Genomic DNA, 21,677 nt, shown 5'->3' on the forward strand with positions numbered 1-21,677 from the left:
TTCAGTAGGTAAAGCTGGGTAAGAAGGACAGGAAGTGAAACATTTGAGTAATTACACTGCCTTCACCCTCATTTTACTTAAACTATCATGGGTTTTATATTTGGATGGAATGCTCTATAGGACTAACCCAAAACTGCTCTATTTCAAAATCAAAATGGTTTATATGAAATTGCATTTGCAAAAGAGGCAGCAAAAGACCATGTTTAAAATGCTTTATGATATTTTATTTGACATTATTCAATCACACAGGTTTTGTGGCAACTATGCATCTCTAAAAGTGCATAATCAAACATTTATTTTTCCAGCTCTTGAATTTGTCATAGAAATAAGCCATAGATTGTTACTTTCTGATTTACTACTTATAGATTCATATTGAAGTATGCCATGAAGAGGAGACAAATGAATTTATATGACACTATTTACTGATTACGAAAATAGAGAAATACAAAAATGCTATCTAATAATAACAGAAAATATATTTCTTTTTTATTCCATTACTTTTGAAATTAAACATAAACACTAAAATAGAGAGTAGTCAAACTGATTTGGCACATTTAATATATATTACCAATATTATATTTTTCATTCTTGAATAATGAAGCACATGATTCAGCATTGCATACTTTGGGCTTTGTTCAAACATTAGTCGCTATAATCATGAAGGTGACTATTAAAACCAGTCAGGGCAGGTGTGCGCACAGCAAAAGAGTGGCTTTCACCAGGCTCTATCCTATAATCTCATTTTGTTAGGAACATAGTTTAAAGAGAAATGCCATTGAAAGAGGATGAGTTTGGACACCCATCTCACGCATGAGTAGTGAATGGTATTTAGTTAGTGAATATTCTCACCATCCTCTATCCAACACCAAAAAGAAGCAATTTCAGCGAAGGAGATTTTACTTAATAAAGTTCTACAAACCCAATCTGAGGCTTTCTTTTCCTGTCATAGCAAATAATTTTTTAACTTTCTTCCTTTGTACTTTATGGAGCTAATAACATTTTCCTAGAAACAGCATTAAAATTAAAGGTAATTTTTAATGATAAAATGTTTCCTTGGATAGATTTTCTTGTATGCTAAAGTGTACTTTGTTTCAAAATGCTTAATTTCATTTACAATTAGAAGTCAAACATGGAGCACAGCATAGGGCAATTTGGAAATTGTCACACTAATTGCCACAAAAAAGTTAATTTTTCACATAAGACAACTGGCGGTGAACATCCAATTAACTGCCACAGTTATTTAAATACTAGCCTCAGAAAAGAATTATTCTATTTTATGACCATTAATTGAATGGTCATTGACATGAGACATTTTTTACACTTACAGATGTATTTTGAAATTACATATTTTTATTTAGAAAATATATATTTGTTTTAATTTGGAAAGAGCTGAACACAAGGATCATGATTTTAAAAGATCAGCGTATGTAGGTGACATGGAAGTTCACGGCAACTGTTTCACAAATCACCTTAACACACCGGATCCACAGATAAGGGTACGCCTCTCTTTGGTTCATAAGGTGTTGTCCTGGAAACCATTTTGATGCAGTCGACAATAGGGCAGACACTGAGACACAGAGTACAGCCTGTACAAGTGTCAGTAATGGTGGGCAGGTGGGTTTCTGGATCAAACCGTATAGCCTGCAAACAGAAGTAGAGGGTATTGATGTCACTGACCACAAAGGTCAAGAATGTCCCCATTTTAGCATCAACATTTTTCTCTGCCGCAGTGGAGCTGCACTGAGACAACGACGTCCAGCTCTGTGGTGCAACTATAGCAACAGTTGAGCTGACAGAGGAGCAAAAAAAGAGCCAGAAAAGAAATCCTTTTCAATTAAAAACGCAATGTTTAAAATTCCTTAGGGGTATTTTTCTTCATTGTGTGAGGAAAATATGTCATAACATAGTCACTCTCTAGTTTTCTTTGTTCTGTGCAACGTTCGGGTCTTTCCAGTTCTACCAGGATGGGGCGTCTTCTACCTGTGGATTTTGGGGGACTTTCACACGTCCTCCTCTTCCTCTTCACACTCTTTGTTCTTGACAGCGGAAAAGTGTTACTGTCAGATTCTGAGGCAATGAATACATTTGTTTGGATTTCAAATAATGCATGTAGTTCTTAGAAGAAAGCAGCAGAAAAAAATTAGCTTAACAGTCAGCTTTGAGTTTTGAAGATTTCCAAGCTGACTAGTCATTGTCCACCACGAAGGGGAAAAAGCACTGAATGGAGAGCCAGGAAAACTGGTGTCCAGTCCTGGCCCTGACACTACTGAGCCCAGATTACCACAGCCAGGCCTCCAGCTCTGAAACGGCTTAGGATTTTGAGAAATTTTACAATATTCCTTCCCCCGTCTTCCTCTATTCCCTCCCTCTCTTCCTCACTTCCTTCCTCTCTCTTTCTTTCCATGAAGCAATGTAGAATAAGCAATTAAAAATACCTAGTGTGAAATTCAGGATTGAGATTTTTTTAAAAAAAGATATGATGATTATTTTCCCATTAAAGAGACACATTTCAATAGTGAAAAACGACATGTAAGACCTCAGCGGAAGTTACAGAATTTCTATCTAGGACAGATTTCAGGGCAGCTATGTAGGGGTGGATCATGGTGTTGGAGGGGATTTAGGAAACTTGCCCGGCAGTCTCACTTGCAAAAAAAAAAAAAAACAACAAGAGTTTTACTCAGACTGTGTACTACTTTGAAGTGACTAAGTTGGGGCTGAGGAAATTATAAGGGACATTAAGTGTCTCTCCACCCCCAAGGTACCCCTTGAGGCCAGGTCTACAAATCTTACATTTTCAAGTAATTGCATTATTCTGATTTTTTTCCTGTCTCATTCTCTAATGTTGTAATTCAATTATATATGTATGTGTGTGTATATATATATATATAATATATATATAGTTGTTTAAAAAATTCCCTCCTCCAAATGAAGCTACATGCAACTATATTTTTTCCTCTTTTATGCACACATAAATGAAAATAATATTTTCACAGTAGCATGATAGTTGCTTAATATTTTTTAAAAGTCTGATCTTTAAGGAAATAAACATATATTTCAATAAGAACTATAGCTATAGCAAGTCATAAGAATATTTGTCCACACAAATTGGTGTTAGGTTTTGTAAAACAACATTTTAAGGTACTGTTTGGATGAGTAAAAACGATTTCTCTTTCTTATGTACTCTTTCATATAAATGGAAACTCAATGAAGTAACTGATAAAAATTAAGACTAATGCTTAGAAATACAGTTTGAAAATCTGCAAACATATAAAACTTTATGTTCAATTAAAAATTTTGGTTTTCTATTTTTATCTTCTGAGACAGAAGAATCAAAGAACTTTCTAAGTCTTTTAACATCCATAATTGTGATTTTCTTTCTTATTACTAAGAAGGTTTTTACTAAAGTTGTACCAAGTCTAGAATTCCACGGTGGGAGCCATAAGTTCTAAGATTTAAGACATTAGAGAGCTGATGCTATGATAGTTATAGGACTTTCTGATTGATCTCTGATTGGTTAATTAGAAAGATGACATGAAAGTAAATGTGATATGGTTAGCACTTTTAAAACAACTGTTAAGACACCTGTTAGCTAGAAAAAAAGTGATGAATTGAGTAAAAATTTGGTGCAGAACTGGGAAACTAGGAAGAAAAATTAATAGTTTTTTAAAAATTAAAATATGTCTGTCATAAGAATATGCAAAATACCACCATGAGCAGTATGGGATCTGCCCCTCAGTTGAATAAGGTACATAAACTTGTCTTTTTTAAAATGGGGACATTTCATTATGAATTTAGAACATTCCATTGATCATTTCTTAAAAAGATCTGTTTTTACTTATAGCTTGAAAAATACAATGAAAATAATATTGTATAGTTTTTAGCAACTTTGAACAGTTTAGTAGTTTTCCAAAACTTTAAAATTGTCTTTCTCCAAACTCTTTATCATAAGAAATTCTTTTACTTTCACAATAAGTCAGGGTTTTGAGAAGAAACTTATGTTTAAAAGCATTGTTATGATCATTTTTTTCATCCATTTCTAAAATTCAACTAGTTAAAAGTCATAGTTGTGCCAAACTCTTTAAAAACCAGCAGGTTATAAATATATAGGAAGTAAATGAAGAAGCAAATTATAAGTCAAAGAGAAATTCACAGAATGTGTTTTCAAGAGAATAACCCACTAGAAGGAGTCAAATCCCCAATTTCTTTTCTTTTCTTGTTTTTTTCCCTCCATGGTAGACGCTCTGCTGAGGACTGAGGAGCTGGAAAGTAGCTATGGCTCTCTTCATGAGGGAAGAATACATCTCCTTGGCTTTTCTAGCTTCACAGGAATTCCTGGGACCAACTTACACAACTAGTTGGTGGGAACGTGCTTCTTTCTGACTGTAGTAAAAGCCTAATCAATACTGAATGGAAGAGAACTCTCTTTTGGCAAAAGGAATCATAGCCTTTCAGAGTAATGGCCATAAATGGTCATTCTTTTCCCTTTCTTCTGTGTTAAAGCATAATGCTTTCCTAGTATTCATAATTTTGTGTGCATTTCTCTTTTCAGTTGGATTTTTCTCTCTAATGTTGTGGGTGATGAAATGATATAAAAATAATTCTGTGCATTAAATGCTGGCATAGTTAGTAAAAATTACAACTTTCCTTTTAAAAAAAGACCATAGTACAAGGGTGACAGGACAGAAAGACGTACTGTTGCAGAAGAGCAATATTTGGCACCACCGGTTTAAATTTCACACTTAGCAACAGAAAATGCTTTCTGCCACAAAAACCGGAAGAAACATGTCTCATAGCATGCTAATTCCAGCAGGATTCTTACCTGGTAGCCCGAATCATTACAGGTCATGTAGCATTTACCACAGTTAATACACATTTCTTCATCGATCATAGCCACAACTTGCTCTACGTTGCTCAATTCACCAAATGTTCCAAGGTACTGCAGTGCTTTTCCTATTACATCCTAAAAATAGCCACTGAATTACTTAGCAAGCTCATTTTAAAACATTTTCATGTAATAATTAATATCACTCAGCATTTTCCTGTTTTTATACAATGTTGCATTATATTAACTTGGGAGACTTTGGATAGCATATTTCTCATAGATAAGCTTTTTATGATAATTATAGCTTAGATGTTTGTATTCTGAAAGATGGGCAATATGCATGCCTAGCTTAGAAATACGAGACCTAATTAACTGCATTCAATAGGTTTTTGACTGGATAATTGAAAACAGCATTTCTGTGGACAGAAAGAATAAATGACACCTGTTTGAGTTGTTATGGCTTACTTTTTTTCATTCTTGGACCTTGAAGGACTAAAAAGTAATGCAAAGTGACAAAGGGTAATACACTATGCTAGAAAATTAGACTGCTTATAATGAAGGGAATACGAGTGTGAATGTTATGCATTTATTTCACTGTATGTGGATTTTAGATTTTAATTTAAAAAGTGCTTTGATAGAATACTCACCTGTCATGTCTTGAAGAGTATATAACACTATTTAAAAATTCTAATTTATGTTAATTGATTAGGTTGATCCAATAGTTAAGTCAGATGCTCTTTTACTTTTAAAGAACTGGAATTTTCTTCATTCACCATTGAAGATCTTTCATGTGGTTACACATTGCTTTGTTCTTCATACTAATTGGGAGTGTGCTTAATATGTTAAGCACAGAATATGTTTCATCAACGATAAGAAACACTTTGCTTCATAAAACAAAACAAAAGAACGTAGCAATGTCAAATTAGCATGCTGTCAAGATTTTTGCTTTTGTTTTTAACTATTAACATGAGAATCTTCTTTGAATTCAAGGTCCATGTTCAAGGAGGTTTGACTCTTACTTAAAATCATCTTTCCATATTCTCTTTGGCATTGCATTTTCTGCCCTTCTTTTTATAATCTTGCTTACTCTTCTTTACTTTTTTTTTCTATTTGATCTCTAAATTACAATATACTCATTATAATGGAATTTCAAACTGAGACAAAGTTTACATTTTTATACAGTTCCTTTGTGTATCTCTCAAGTGATAAGATGCTGGAAAACTTCCAATATTGTCTTCCCTATTTTCTTTATAATGCGTTGAAGTCATAATTTCAACTACACTGCAGTCTGTTTGTAGGTGGGCACTTGATATCCAAATCAATATCTCCATTTTGAAATGCTTCCATAAACTCAAGATCTACATTTATCAGCTGCATAATGAGCATTGTCATTAGAGATTGGTACTTCAAATTCTCTACTCACTGAACTTATCATCAACAACATGAACTGGGTCTTCCTTTGTATTTCTTTAGTTTTGTGAATAGTGTTAGGATTTTTCCAATCATGGAGTCTTGGAATTTCACTACACAACTTGCTCCAGTATCTCCTATTTGTCATCAAGTCCAGGTTCTGGATGTGCAATATCTTTTGAATCCTTTCCATGTTTACTGCCATCTTTAAACGTTATTAATGAATTTCTCATTATTTTTGATGCAATTGTAAGAGACTACTTGATAAGTTTCATCCTCACATTCTTCCTTTCCCATTCTACCCTGTGCAATGCCGCCACCTTAATCTAGAATGTAAGACACAGACTAAATTTCTTACTACCTTATTCAAAAATCTGTTGAATTAGGCACAGGCTTACCACACTGGCATTTAAGGCTTTCTGCAAACATGTCTTTTTCTGTCTTATTTCTCAGTTTCAAACACCATGCACTTCAGCTACACTGGAGGACACACTTTTCAACTGACCCATCTGAGGTCGAACATTAGGTTAAGTCCCCTGTCTAAAATACCTTTCATTCCTAACTCCACTTTGCAAAATCCTAAGCATCCCTCAAAGACATCTCAAATGCCACTACTTCATGAAGATTTCCTTAATCCTTCCTTCTTCTTTCCTAACCAAATGTGAGGATGTGATCTCTCTTTCTTCCTCTTTCTCTCTCTTCTTTCTCACCTATTCCCCTTTTCCTCCCTTCCTTGCCCTCTCTCCTCCACATCCTCTTTCTTAAAAAATTTTTTTGATGGCCTATGGTATTATATCTATTATGTGGAACTAATGACAGCAGATAACTTTTGAGTCCTTAATATATTTCAGGCCAGTGCCATATTTTTTACACATTTTCTCACTTAAACCTCATGCATTTAATAGTTGATGATGTGACTGAGATTTAAAGTATATAATTAAGTAAATGATGAAGCAGGGATTCAGAACCAGTGTTGCCTGACTTTAAATACCATGATCATCAGCACTCTGCTATGCTGACTCATTTGTTAGTCTCTATTTAGCAAATTCTAATGCATGTTATGGATATTTTCTACATTTAGCCTCCTATGTTGTGGTCTCTTAGTAGGTTTTATTCATCTTTGTATCTCATGTGGTGTATCGTGTTTCTGGAGATCACTGAAACACAACGGGTACTCAAATATTTGTAAAATAAATACAAATTTTATGTATCTATACACTAAACATATAATATGGTAGTAGGTACATAGTGGGATGAAGTAATAGCTACTTTACTGAACATTTTTATTGATATGAGTATTTTAAATACAAAATAATCATAGTCAAAGTATCTGGATATGTGTAATATTTCCCCGTACTATTTTAAAATAATAAATTCAAGAGGTCACTGTCTGGCTGTAAAAGGCCATTTATATGTGATCGAAAATAATTTTTTAAACCTAGTAAATAAATCAACCTAAAGAATTGTTTCACTGAATCAGATCATGATGACTAAAATCATCAATAAGTATTCAAAAGACGATTGTACAAGAAACTCCCTAGGCAGTCAACAAGTGTATAAGCCTTCTTCAAAAGAAACACTGTATACACTTTAGAAATTTTATGTGGAGCAAGTCCACATTCTGTGTACATTAAATATGCCTTTTCCTCTATATCGGAGATATGCTTTTGTCATTTATTAAAACATCATTGTTTAATGTCAAACCATTGTGGAGCCTCTAGAAGTTATTAGCACATGGTGTTAACAATTCATCCCTTATTAATTGCAATTTTTAAAGAAAATTATATTTATTTCTTCATCTGGAAGAGCACAAAATAGTGACAACTATTTTAAATCATTTTGGGAAAGAGTAGCAAAAAAAAATTATTCCAGGTGGCTAAGAATGTGGACATTTGTTTTAATCCCAAAGCCTCCAGGTAGTACTACCAGCTTATGAACACCCTTGAGTAGACATCTTGGAATCTGGAGTTGGCTGAAACATGCATAAAATCAGTAAATCACATATGGGTAGTCTCCAGTCCCTCTTGGACACCCATTTGTGGAGATCAGAGAACCCATATTTATCATTCCAATTCATGATTACATCCATTTGGATGTACAAAGGTTCAGCAGTATGTTGTAGCCATCCTGGATTAGTGGAAATGTTTATATGTAGATATGTATGTGGAGAAAGCTATGTTAAATCTTTTAAATTATAGATGATAACATTTAATTTTAATCTAGGTGTTCAAGGAACTGACGTTGCAAAGTACTACAGAATTCCAAGATCACATTATTATCAATTTATTACTTGTTTGAAATAATTAAAAGTTGTTGTTGTTTTGTTTTTTTTGAGACGGAGTCTCGCTCTGTTGCCCAGACTGGAGTGCAGTGGTGTGATCTTGGCTCACTGCAAGCTCCACCTCCTGAGTTCAAGCGATTCTCCTCCCTCAGCCTCCCAAGTAGTTGGGGCTACAGGCGCAGGCCACCACACCCGGCTAATTTTTATTTTCAGTAGAGCCGGGTTTCACCATATTGGCCAGGCTGGTCTCAAACTCCTGACCTTGTGTCCACCCGCCTTGGCCTCCCAAAGTGCTGGGATTACAGGCATGAGCCACAGACAGCACCCAGCCAAGTTTTCTTTTTTTTTTTTTTTAATAGACTAGTCAATGTTTCTGTTTGATATAAAAGTTTAAGGCCAAAGAGTGAGGAAGTAGACAGCCCTGATTCCATCCCTGATGTTTCATTCTGAATTTATTATGACTAATATTAATTTATTAGTTTTGGCCTATTTTTAATAGCTGATGGAATTATTTTCAAATTGTGATTATCTGGCATGTCAGCTGTTCTTTCTAGCTTCAAGTCTTCATATTTGATTAGCATGTATCATATCACTTTCTATTGCATGCCTATGGCTCTCGCCCTATCTTAAAGTAAAAAAAAGTCATAAGATGAACCATTGTAAGTCACACTATCGTAAAGTAAAAAAAAAAAAAAAAATCATACGATGAACCATTGTAAGTTCATAAGATGAACCATTGTAAAGTCAAAAAAAAAAAAAAAAAAAAAAAAAAAAAAACCATTGTAAGTCAGGACCATCTGCACTTTGCACAATTTCTGCAAATAAGTGTCCTTCAAAAATCAGGACCCAGGACAGCATGCTGTGGGCAGTCGTTATGACTTCTAAATATTGAAAACATTCAATATTTACATTATTTGGATGTAGCTATTTAATCATTTAACTATTTCCTTATCTGTACCATTACCAATGTTGTATCTTTTTATGGTATATTCACTTCTTGCCTAATAAATCTTTCAAAATAGAAAAATGAGATAATTTAGTTTGCTCTTACTGAATTTATGCTGATTTTTAACTTCTTCCTTTACTAATGATCCCAAATCAAAAGCTGAATGACCTTTGTAGGATTCCTTTGCCGTTAAATCTCAACCTTTCTGGTTTGTTTCCATCTTTTCCCTACTACCCCTACCATATCCACCTTTTTCTTTGGTAAAGAACCTGGAGCAACATTTCTTTTTCATCAGTGTAGTACAGTGATCTCTTACAAAAGCAATTAAAATATAGCAGGCACCTTATTGTGGATATTCTACATATGCCCTCTGAGCAGAAGGCAGAGACAGGTACTGTAGAGTAAGAAAAAGACATCTTGAGTTTAAATTTGGTAGAACTCTAATAACTAAGGACTCAGCTTGAATATGCTGAGAACAGAGGGCAGAGACAAAGTATGATCCAGAAAATGAAGTAGTAGATTGGCCAGTAAGGGTGAGAGAAGCAAGTAAATCAAGAGATGGAATAGAAGCAAGTGAGACTCCTGGAACTAAAGTAGTGAGAGAGGGTTGGGTGAGAGAGAGATTATTCGTGAGAGAGTCAGATGGGTAAGGACTGGCTGGGAGCAAAGTTGGTTCAGTACATATCTGTGGCCCTGATCACTGTATTTTTTCTATCTGGGATGAGCTCAGGCTTTAAAGTAGTAATGTCTTGCAAGACACTTTGGATTTAAATTCATTTAATGAAGGTAAGTGTGTTTTTACAATATCCTTAGGTATCTTAGGTTTTAATTCTCAAATATATTTACTCTTTTCAGTTCTGATAACATTGTTTACGGGATTCTAGAAAGATAATAGGAGTGAAACAGTTCTCTCTAATTATAATTTAACAGTGTACCACCTGCTCTAACTAGTGAGTATTAATAGACAAAATATATCTCTGTTTTTCCTAATATTTTCTCCAAACTCAGATCATTTGAGGCTTTAGCACTTCTGACCCATCTTTAAATCCTGATGCCACCCTTTTATTTTCATCATTGGTAATATGATCTGTCTTTTCTCATATGAGCACCAAACACTGAGTTATCTAAATGCATAACCTTTTTTTCACTTCTTAGAAAACGTAGTGATCATGTCATCAAATCTGTACTTGTCAGCTTCTCATTTTTCCTGATCCATCTTCAGGTTACAGTTGCTGACTATAAGATAATATCTATTGTTTTCTCTGAACTTCCTGAAATTAGGTTTACTAAAGGTGGGATACTTGCATTTCTAAGCTCAGACTTCCTTTCATTGGCCTAATAAACTCTAAGTTAACGTGGAATGGTTACTTTCCTTGAAGATTACTTTAGCTGCCATTTTCCTCAAACAGACATTTTCAGCCAGAAATAAGCCAAAGCAGCAAGTCCCCTCATTGCTTCTCTCTCTTTTGTGAGATTAAATTTCCAACAAGGCAATTCAATAATTTTTCCGATGTTTTGCCTTCAGTGGAGTGGGATTTCCATCTGAAGTTTGCAAAGGCTTTCATCGCTCCTCTGTCTTGCCTGTCCCTATTAACCATCTGGTTACAAGGGCTCTGATGCAGTCCCAGGGTAACATTTCTGTTTTTCTTTCATTTCACTCTCCTGCAGCTGCTTCCTCCATGCTCTACCCTCAGGTTTGTGAATTTCCATGCGTATGTATACTTTTTTGATAGATACTGCTTCTCCCCCAACCCTTCCATCAGACCTATTTATTCCAAACAAGATACACCTTTCCATGCCATAATCTGGTCAGGAATCACATTTCTACAAATCCCCATAAGACTTAAGGGATTATTTTACCAAATTCTCTTCAGTTTTTAAAGTTCAGTTTGATAATTTTCATCTGCTATTTGTTGGTACAGGGGACAATTGAGAATATTAACGTTGTTCCCTGCCCATTTCTCTGGTACCTTTTGGAAATTGCTGGGCAAGTCCTCCACTATTTTTCTTTCTGTTCCCTCCTGTTTATGCTCCATAGTATCTAATACGGTCTTACAGTTTTATCTGGGTACTCTTCTCCTTCCTTTCACAATTCAATTGAAATAATAAAGCACTCGATCAGGCTGACTGGTGTCCTGCCAACACTGTCTTGCCAGTCTTATGAGATGCAGTCCATCTCTTACTAGAAGCAGCAGGAAGAAGACATGAAAACATCACTAGTGCCCCTAAACCATTCATTTTCCTACCCAGAAATTCAAAGACGTTAGAGATACATTCCTGGCTTCATAAAGAGAATGAGAATTCATTCTCATATATATCAACAGAAGTGGAAAGCATTCGGGGACTTTATAAGTCTTGGCAGACTCTCAAGTCTCTGTTATATGCTGCCTGGGAATAAAGCACGTTTCTCATTTAACTGGGCCAAATGTGCACACTGTCACTTCAGTTCTCTCGGCGAGGAATCGAAACTGCCTCCTGTAGGAGGCATTGTGTGTTTTCTTTTCTCTAGCACAGGTGAACCTGTAGAATATGTCAGGAGCTTCTTCAGAAGGTCCTTCTTCATCTTTTAGAAGGAAATCTTTATACTCATTGCAGGAGGCCAGGTTTCTTTTTCTTCTTTTATCTCATTCTTCCCCATCAGCCTTCCAGTACTTTTGATACCCTCTTCTTCCTCAGAATCTTTTTCTTTCTGCTTCCTTTATGGAATTGGTAGCTTCATAATATGGCAATATGCATGGTAAATGCTATGCTATCATGAATTGGAAATGAAGATATGGTGTTGATAAAAAGGGAATCATGCAGATGCCAGGCTGTCCCCGGGGTCCCAGATCATTCCCAGGGGTAGGACGGAGGGCCTCTGAGGCCATTTTTTTTCCCCTTTTTCCTTTCAAGGGGCTAGGAGAATCAGGATGTACATTGTCTAGCAAAGATTTCTGGTTCTCAAGGACCCTCTAGTCCCTGGATAACACTGGGCATAACCACGCTTGATGTTCAGATGAAATTCATAGCAGTTTAATCAGTTGACCCCATTGCTTTTTATATTATGTTATTAATACTGATTTATAAAACCCAGGTATTTTCCTCATTACTGCTTCTCAGTTCTGTGCTTTCTATGAATTCCAATTGAACAAAAGAATGAGTTTACCATTTTGATGTCACTATCTGCTTGATCCAAGGATTGTGTATTGGATTTAAGGTCCCATGGCTGTCAGTTATTACAAGTATGTTTGAATACTGTGCCTTGCAAACATACTGATTTGCTTGAAATGCCACCTTCCTTTTCTTTTTTATTTCTATTTTTCATGAGAGACAGCAGAGGACAGTGCTTAAGGCCCACGTTTTAGAGCTACCCTTTTGAATCAAATCTTGGCTTTGATATCTTCCTAGCTGTGTGACCTTAGGAAAGTTATTTAACCTCTCTGTTTATCAACTGCTTACTCCATAATAGCAGAGGGTTATTGTGAGGATTAAATGAGCTAATTCGCAAGCACGTAGCAATGCTTGAAACCTCATAAGTACTCAATAAATATTAGCTTTTATTATTAATTCTCTGCTTAATTAACACTAATTTATTAAACTCCACTTTAAATATCACCATCTCTGTGAAGCTTTCCATAATTACCCGAGGCAGAACTAATCCCTTTCACTCCTCTGTTTTCCCAGAGCATTTTGTACATATTTGATTGAACTGTAAATAATTTTTTTAACATGTGTCTTTCTCCCTTGCTAGACTATGAGCTCCATAAGGATAGACGTCTTTCTTTTTAAAATTCACGTTGTATTCCTAGTTTCTAGCACAATTTCTGGATTGCAGCAAGTGCATAATAAATATATGTTAGCACTACATCTCCATCGAAATTGCAAACATCCCTGAGCCTTGGACCATGCAGTGTCTGTTTTTTGAATCTCCTGCAGTCCTTAGCACATTGCTGGTCACATAGCAAATACTAAACACATACTTGCAATGGACTGATAGTGAAACTGCCTACCTCTGAAGAAACAGAACGTTAAGTCAGAGCAGGCATTTGAAAAGAAAAAAGAACAAAAGATGAGATCTACTGAGCATAGCTTGCTTAGAAATATTATTGTTGCATTCCTAACCAGGGAAGACGGGGTAGATTAGAAACTTGAATGCACGACTGAAAAACTTGTTCAGACAAGAGGGGCTTAGCTAACTTTGTGGGACACTGGGGTTCTTTCTACAGCAGATGGGGAATAATGTACTGCGGAAGCTGAGAGGATAAACAAAGCAGTGTCATGGAGTTTAAACTATCGAACAGAGGAATCTATAAAGAGGCCAGCAGAGAGGAGGGAAGAAACAAGCTAAAATAAACAGATGGGTGGACAGAGAAAATATAAAGCATGAAAACAGACAACCCAGGTCCTCCAGGAAAAAGGGAAGTAGGAAAAATGGTATGTCAAGAAAGAAGAAACACTCTAGGGGAAACACTGAAGTAATCGTGTAGCAGCAATTACATGGCGTGCCTGGGTGTGTGCTAAAAAACAGCAACAACCACCACAATAAAAGGACAAGAAGCAATGTCTGATGCATGTGCAGACAGAAAATGACTCTTAAAGGGAATGTGGCCGTTAATATCAACGTGAACTGAAAAACCACACAGCCACATCATCCAGATGGAGTCTGAAATAATGGGCAAAAGGGCAAGGACTTGTATAAAAATGACAATAACTGTGGCTCCTAGCATTTGAATAGAGCTGTGCTGTGTCTAATACTTTCACACACATCTTTTCATTTAAAACAATGGAGTTGAGGCCTTTTGACATTATCCAGTATATATTTTCCCTCCTGTCAGTCCCTTGCCTGGATTGTTACAATAGCTTCTAACTGGTCTGCTTGTTTCTGCCCTTGTCCCTCTAGCATACTGTATCAACACTGCAGCCAGAAAGATCCTTTGCAAAAATAAGCCAGATCATATCAGTCTTCCTTTCTAAAAGCCTTACTGGTTTCCTGCCAAGGACTTTGCTATTTCAGGGTCTTTGCACTTTCTGTTCATTCTGAATGGAATGTTTTCCCCCCGGATACCCACATCATTCATTCCCTCACTTTTTTAGGTGTTTGTCCATATGCCATTAAATAGGCAGGTGTTCCCTGGCCAGTCTCTCTAGTAATTTGTATTCTCCTAAGCTTGTTCTATTTTCTCCATTACACTTGTCACCATCTGACATATTATGTATTCATTTGTTTATTTGTCATTGTCTGTTCCTCCCTCCTAAATTGTGAGCTGCATGAGAGCTGGGATTTTCACTACTGGATTGTGCCAGTGACTGTTACAGTACTGGAACATAGTGGTTGCACATTAAAGATTATTGGATAAATGAAGAAACATACATGGATGAATTTGACAACCGTTGCCAACTAGAGGTGGAATTTCATTGATTGCATATGTGAGACAAAATGAAACAACACAAAGTATTGGTAAAACAATCAGTGCTTTCTGATCTTGTGGACCACTTTCCTATTCTTAAGACTTCCTTTTTGGATTTCTTCTACACTATCATTTTATTTTGGTTATCCTTCTCTTTCTTTGATCGCTTCTTCAGATTTGTTCCTCCAGAACTCCCTACTCCTTCACAGAGTATTAGGTTAAGTAAGAAATAAGAAAATACATGTGTAGTTTCTATCTTGGGTCTGGAACACAGTGGGCGTTGGAAATGTCAGTTCTTTCTCCTTTATATCCTCCAGCATAGGCCCATAATTCCTTTGAGTTTATCAATTTCAATACACTCAAATCTAAGTTTTTCATGCTACACCCCAAAACCCCCTCAACCTAAAACACTAACATCAAACCCTAACTCATTATCTTTTATTTTTCTTATCTCAGCAGAACTATAAAAAAGCTGGACATCTTAGTCCTCTTATTATCAGCTGTTTACTATACCTATGCCTAATATAATGAGAATCACTGACTCTTGGAGGAAGAATTAATAACACTTTATTAATTTCATCTCTGTTTCCATTACCATGGCCAATTACCAAATCCATGACCCCATTATGGCATATCTGAAATACTCTCAGTTCCCCATTTCCTTCTAATCTCTACCTAGTCTGTAGGGCTCCTTAAATGTCACTTCCTCAAGGAGGCTTTCATTGGCCCCTTCAATCTAAATTAGGTCTCACTATGAAAACAGATTCTATATATCTTGCATCATTTCTATGTAGCTCATATAAAAAAATAATTTTATCTTGTTAGTGTGATTCTTTAATATCTATCTATCTATATTCTGTATGTTTTATGAGGACAGAAGTTGTGTATGTTTTATTTATTGCCCTGCAGATGCTCAATTCCTGGTGCATTGCTTATCTCATGGCAGGTATGCAATAAAGATTTCCTAAAAAATATATAAGCTTCTTCAAACCTTCCAACTTCGTTGGCCTCCAGAGCTTTATGTATTTCTATTTTCATTCTTCAGTTCATTTTATTGGACAAAATGGAAATGAATAGTCATCTTAACATGGATTTCTTTCAACCTATTCATTTCAAATATTATAGCTAATAGTAACATTTATTTAGGACATATTTGGTGCAGGCACCATGCTAAAAGCACTTCACACATCATCTAATTTATAACTCTATGAGGCAGATACTTTTATTATTTCCATTTCACAGATTAGTTAGCTGAGGCAAGTTCACACAGCTATGAAATGGCAATGCCATAGTTTGAACCTAGGCAGTGTGACAGAGTAGTCCCATGCCTAATTCAGGAAATTCCTTCACCATAAATATAATCTGCTAAAATTTTACAAACTTTGCTTTGTATTTCAATGAGGGCAATAGTTTCTGAAGACATTTTTATGGTCACTTTCTTTAAATATGTCTGCTTGCTAAAATGACACTGGGAAGTCCAAATTCAGCTTTATGACACGTCTCTCCTCTTATGCAAGATATCTTAATATATTGTTTAGACTCCTTTCCCTCTCTGCTTGCCAAAGATGTAGTTTCCTTAATCATGCCCTTTCTGGCAGCTTCAGCTACTCTCTTCCAAACATATGAAAGCATATGCAAGCCTGGATCATTCTCATATAAACAAAACAGTCTTTTCCTCTATTCCATTCCTCTTCTTATCCCTTTCTTACTGACCTTTCTCAAGTTACCAAAAGTGTATTCTGCACACTTTGTTGTTACTGTCTCAGTCTTCATTCATTCCTCAAATTATCACCTCCTGGATTCTACTTTTCATCATTCCATTGAAGTTGCTTCTTGGGACAGGAAAAGCTAAAATGTGATTGGTCTGAAAGTTATGCTAAGGAGCTTACCTTAGGACTATGGTTATGATGAGAGAATTTTAAGCAAGGGCTAAAACAAACAGACCTGCATTTTTAAAAGAGTCCTTCATAATAGTTGGAGAATGGATTAGATAAGGAGGACAAAAGAAAGCAGGACAGTTAATAGAATGTTTTAGAGTTCCAGGAAAGAATACGTAAGCAACACACTGAGGCCTCAGCAGTATGTAAAGAATGTAAGAGGAGGGAGATGTAAGAGATAAGAACAATAGTCATTGCTGACTAGCTTGTGAATAGGATGAGTAATAAGAAGACATCCAGGCTGAACTGCAGCTTTTTGAGTTAGGTAAGATGGGGTTCATTGAGACAGAGGACTCAGGAGGAAGAGCAGGCTTGGAAGGAATGGGAATCAGTTTAGTTCTAAATATGATGGCTACTGGGTTCTTTGTTCAGACGATGCAGGTGGAGGTGACCCTAAGATAGAGCGACACAAGTCTGAAGCACAGAAAATAAGTCTGGGATGGAGAAGAGTTGAGTCATTGTGTAGGAAAAGTTTAGATTTATCATAGAGAAAGATTTTACAAAGAGAAGGAAGCAGAGAGGTGAATACAGACACTAACATGTTCTTTCAATCCTTTTCTACTTTCCCCAACCTGTTCCTCAGTTTCCATCATGAGGCTACACGCTGCTCTCTGAACTCAGTGATTTTCTCAAGGCCCACCTTCCCCTACCTTTTCCATGAGGTTAATATCAGAAGGAAAAAGGAATCATATTAAACATATTTCAAAGTAAAGGATCAACACTGCAGGACAAGAAAGAATTTTGCTTCGTAGAAGTGTAAAAGGGGTATCTTAGGTTTTGGTATTAATTAAATAAGGAGTTTAGAACCCAGAATTTTGAATTTAATTAGAAGTTTCCATTTATAAATATTTAAAAATTGTTTATTATTGGACAAATAATTACTTATGGCATAAAACTTTTTTCTAGAGATTGACCATCTTTATTGGAACCTTATCTAATTCATTTTTGATTTGCCCTTGAAAAGTTTTAGAACATTTTGAGAGGCTGACAATTTGAATATAAAGTAAATGATGCAATTTATGGTACATTTTTATTACTGAATCACAATTTGAGAGATGAAAGGGATCCCTTTAAAATGCAGATATTGAGGTCTTGGAACAACTGTCTATTTGGAAAAAAAATAAAGTTATAACTGTACCTGATACTTTAGAGCAAAACAATTTTAAAGAAATTCAAGTAAAATACAAACATTAAAATCCTAAAACAACTAGATGGGGTAAACATTGATATAATCTTATCAAGGTAGAAAAGGCTAACCTAAGCAAATAAAGAAAGGGCAAAAATCACAAAATCAGCCTTTGCTAGAGATGATTACACAAATTAAAACTTCTGTGTGTGTGTATATGTGTACATATATGTGTGTGCATATGTGTATATATATACACACATACACACAGTTTTATAATAGAATATAAATATAAATATATATACACAAAGTTTTATATTTATAATACAGTTATTTGTTATAACAAATTTAATCTCTAATTTTCCAAAGAGATATCTGCATTTATAAAAACTGAAAATGCTCCCTTCCCCCAAAACCTCACCACTATCAGTCACTATTTTGTTTTTTGACAGGGCACAGCATTTACCTAGAAATGACAACAGGCGGAATGAGTGTGGACATTCTGGGGAGAAGGCCAAGGTAGTGGAAAATCCACCAGACATTGAGAAAATCTACCACAGCTGCCCATTAAGATGTTGACACTGATAAGGTCTAAGATGCTGGTAAGATGGTATCTACAATGTCTTGAGGCTTGTGTAACACGTAACACCAAGGACATTCCACTCTGGATAACCTCTAAAGTAAGGAACCTTAGGGGAGGAACATAAGCTTGCACTATTTTTAATAAGATGCCTTATCTCTCTTTGATACTTCTGAAATCTTTATCTACATCCAAGACTTCACATTTCTTTGGTTTATTTAATTCTGAGTTTCATTTTTTTTAAATTTATTATTATTATACTTTAAGTTGTAGGGTACATGTGCATAACGTGCAGGTTTGTTACATATGTATACTTGTGCCATGTTGCTGTGCTGCACCCATCAACTCGTCATTTACATCAGGTATAACTCCCAATGCAATCCCTCCCCCCGCCCCCCTCCCCATGATAGGCCCCGGTGTGTGATGTTCCCCTTCCTGAGTCCAAGTGATCTCATTGTTCAGTTCCCACCTATGAGTGAGAACATGCGGTGTTTGGTTTTCTGTTCTTGTGATAGTTTGCTAAGAATGATGGTTTCCAGCTGCATCCATGTCCCTACAAAGGACACAAACTCATCCTTTTTGATGGCTGCATAGTATTCCATGGTGTATATGTGCCACATTTTCTTAATCCAATCTGTCACTGATGGACATTTGGGTTGATTCCAAGTCTTTGCTATTGTGAATAGTGCCGCAATAAACATACGTGTGCATGTGTCTTTATAGCAGCACGATTTATAATCCTTTGGGTATAGACCCAGTAATGGGATGGCTGGGTCATATGGTACATCTAGTTCTAGATCCTTGAGGAATCGCCATACTGTTTTCCATAATGGTTGAACTAGTTTACAATCCCACCAACAGTGTAAAAGTGTTCCTATTTCTCCACATCCTCTCCAGCACCTGTTGTTTCCTGACTTTTTAATGATCGCCATTCTAACTGGTGTGAGATGGTATCTCATTGTGGTTTTGATTTGCATTTCTCTGATGGCCAGTGATGATGAGCATTTTTTCATGTGTCTGTTGGCTGTATGAATGTCTTCTTTTGAGAAATGTCTGTTCATATCCTTTTCCCACTTTTTGATGGGGTTGTTTGTTTTTTTCTTGTAAATTTGTTTGAGTTCTTTGTAGGTTCTGGATATTAGCCCTTTGTCAGATGAGTAGATTGCAAAAATTTTCTCCCATTCTGTAGGTTGCCTGTTCACTCTGATGGTAGTTTGTTTTGCTGTGCAGAAGCTCTTTAGTTTAATGAGATCCCATTTGTCAATTTTGGCTTTTGCTGCCGTTGCTTTTGGTGTTTTAGACATGAAGTCTTTGCCCATGCCTATGTCCTGAATGGTACTACCTAGGTTTTCCTCTAGGATTTTTATGGTATTAGGTCTAACATTTAAGTCTCTAATCCATCTTGAATTAATTTTCGTATAAGGAGTAAGGAAAGGATCCAGTTTCAGCTTTCTACTTATGGCTAGCCAATTTTCCCAGCACCATTTATTAAATAGGGAATCCTTTCCCCATTTCTTGTTTCTCTCAGGTTTGTCAAAGATCAGATGGCTGTAGATGTGTGGTATTATTTCTGAGGACTCTGTTCTGTTCCATTGGTCTATATCTCTGTTTTGGTACCAGTACCATGCTGTTTTGGTTACTGTAGCCTTGTAGTATAGTTTGAAGTCAGGTAGCGTGATGCCTCCAGCTTTGTCCTTTTGACTTAGGATTGTCTTGGAGATGCGGGCTCTTTTTTGGTTCCATATGAACTTTAAAGCAGTTTTTTCCAATTCTGTGAAGAAACTCATTGGTAGCTTGATGGGGATGGCATTGAATCTATAAATTACCTTGGGCAGTATGGCCATTTTCACGATATTGATTCTTCCTATCCATGAGCATGGTGTGTTCTTCCATTTGTTTGTGTCCTCTTTGATTTCACTGAGCAGTGGTTTGTAGTTCTCCTTGAAGAGGTCCTTTACATCCCTTGTAAGTTGGATTCCTAGGTATTTGATTCTCTTTGAAGCAATTGTGAATGGAAGTTCATTCCTGATTTGGCTCTCTGTTTGTCTGTTACTGGTGTATAAGAATGCTTGTGATTTTTGCACATTAATTTTGTATCCTGAGACTTTGCTGAAGTTGCTTATCAGCTTAAGGAGATTTTGGGCTGAGACAATGGGGTTTTCTAAATATACAATCATGTCATCTGCAAAGAGGGACAATTTGACTTCTTCTTTTCCTAACTGAATACCCTTGATTTCTTTCTCTTGCCTAATTGCCCTAGCCAGAACTTCCAACACTATGTTGAATAGGAGTGGTGAGAGAGGGCATCCCTGTCTTGTGCCAGTTTTCAAAGGGAATTTTTCCAGTTTTTGCCCATTCAGTATGATATTGGCTGTGGGTTTGTCATAAATAGCTCTTATGATTTTGAGGTACGTTCCATCAATACCGAATTTATTGAGCGTTTTTAGCATGAAGGGCTGTTGAATTTTGTCAAAAGCCTTTTCTGCATCTATTGAGATAATCATGTGGTTCTTGTCTTTGGTTCTGTTTATATGCTGGATTATGTTTATTGATTTGCGAATGTTGAACCAGCCTTGCATCCCAGGGATGAAGCCCACTTGATCATGGTGGATAAGCTTTTTGATGTGTTGCTGAATCCGGTTTGCCAGTATTTTATTGAGGATTTTTGCATCGATGTTCATCAGGGATATTGGTCTAAAATTCTCTTTTTTTGTTGTGTCTCTGCCTGGCTTTAGTATCAGGATGATGTTGGCTTCATAAAATGAGTTAGGGAGAATTCCCTCTTTTTCTATTGATTGGAATAGTTTCAGAAGGAATGGTACGAACTCCTCCTTGTACCTCTGGTAGAATTCAGCTGTGAATCCATCTGGTCCTGGACTTTTTTTGGTTGGTAGGCTATTAATTATTGCCTCAATGTCAGAGCCTGCTATTGGTCTATTCAGGGATTCAACTTCTTCCTGGTTTAGTCTTGGAAGAGTGTAAGTGTCCAGGAAATTATCCATTTCTTCTAGATTTTCCAGTTTATTTGCATAGAGGTGTTTATAGTATTCTCTGATGGTACTTTGTATTTCTGTGGGGTCGGTGGTGATATCCCCTTTATCATTTTTAATTGCGTCGATTTGATTCTTCTCTCTTTTCTTCTTTATTAGTCTTGCTAGTGGTCTGTCAATTCTGTTGATCTTTTCAAA

At 36.1% G+C, this 21,677-nt stretch overlaps 1 protein-coding gene across 4 annotated transcripts in view; it reads right to left on the reverse strand.

Annotated features, from left to right (window-relative positions):
• Positions 1–202: 202 nt before the first annotated feature.
• Positions 203–21,677, reverse strand: part of DPYD (dihydropyrimidine dehydrogenase) — an 861,482-nt gene continuing 840,007 nt past the window's right edge. For all 4 annotated transcript variants that reach the window (XM_050807345.1, XM_050807361.1, XM_050807352.1 and 1 more), the window contains 2 exons: positions 4,820–4,960; positions 203–1,641 (listed from right to left, as the gene is read on the reverse strand). In XM_050807345.1, coding sequence (XP_050663302.1) covers positions 1,471–1,641; positions 4,820–4,960 — 312 coding nt within the window. In that variant the 3' untranslated portion in view covers positions 203–1,470. The remainder of the gene's footprint in view (positions 1,642–4,819; positions 4,961–21,677) is intronic.

Source organism: Macaca thibetana, chromosome 1 (genome assembly GCF_024542745.1).
Source record: "Macaca thibetana thibetana isolate TM-01 chromosome 1, ASM2454274v1, whole genome shotgun sequence".
NCBI classification, from domain to species: domain Eukaryota; kingdom Metazoa; phylum Chordata; class Mammalia; order Primates; family Cercopithecidae; genus Macaca; species Macaca thibetana.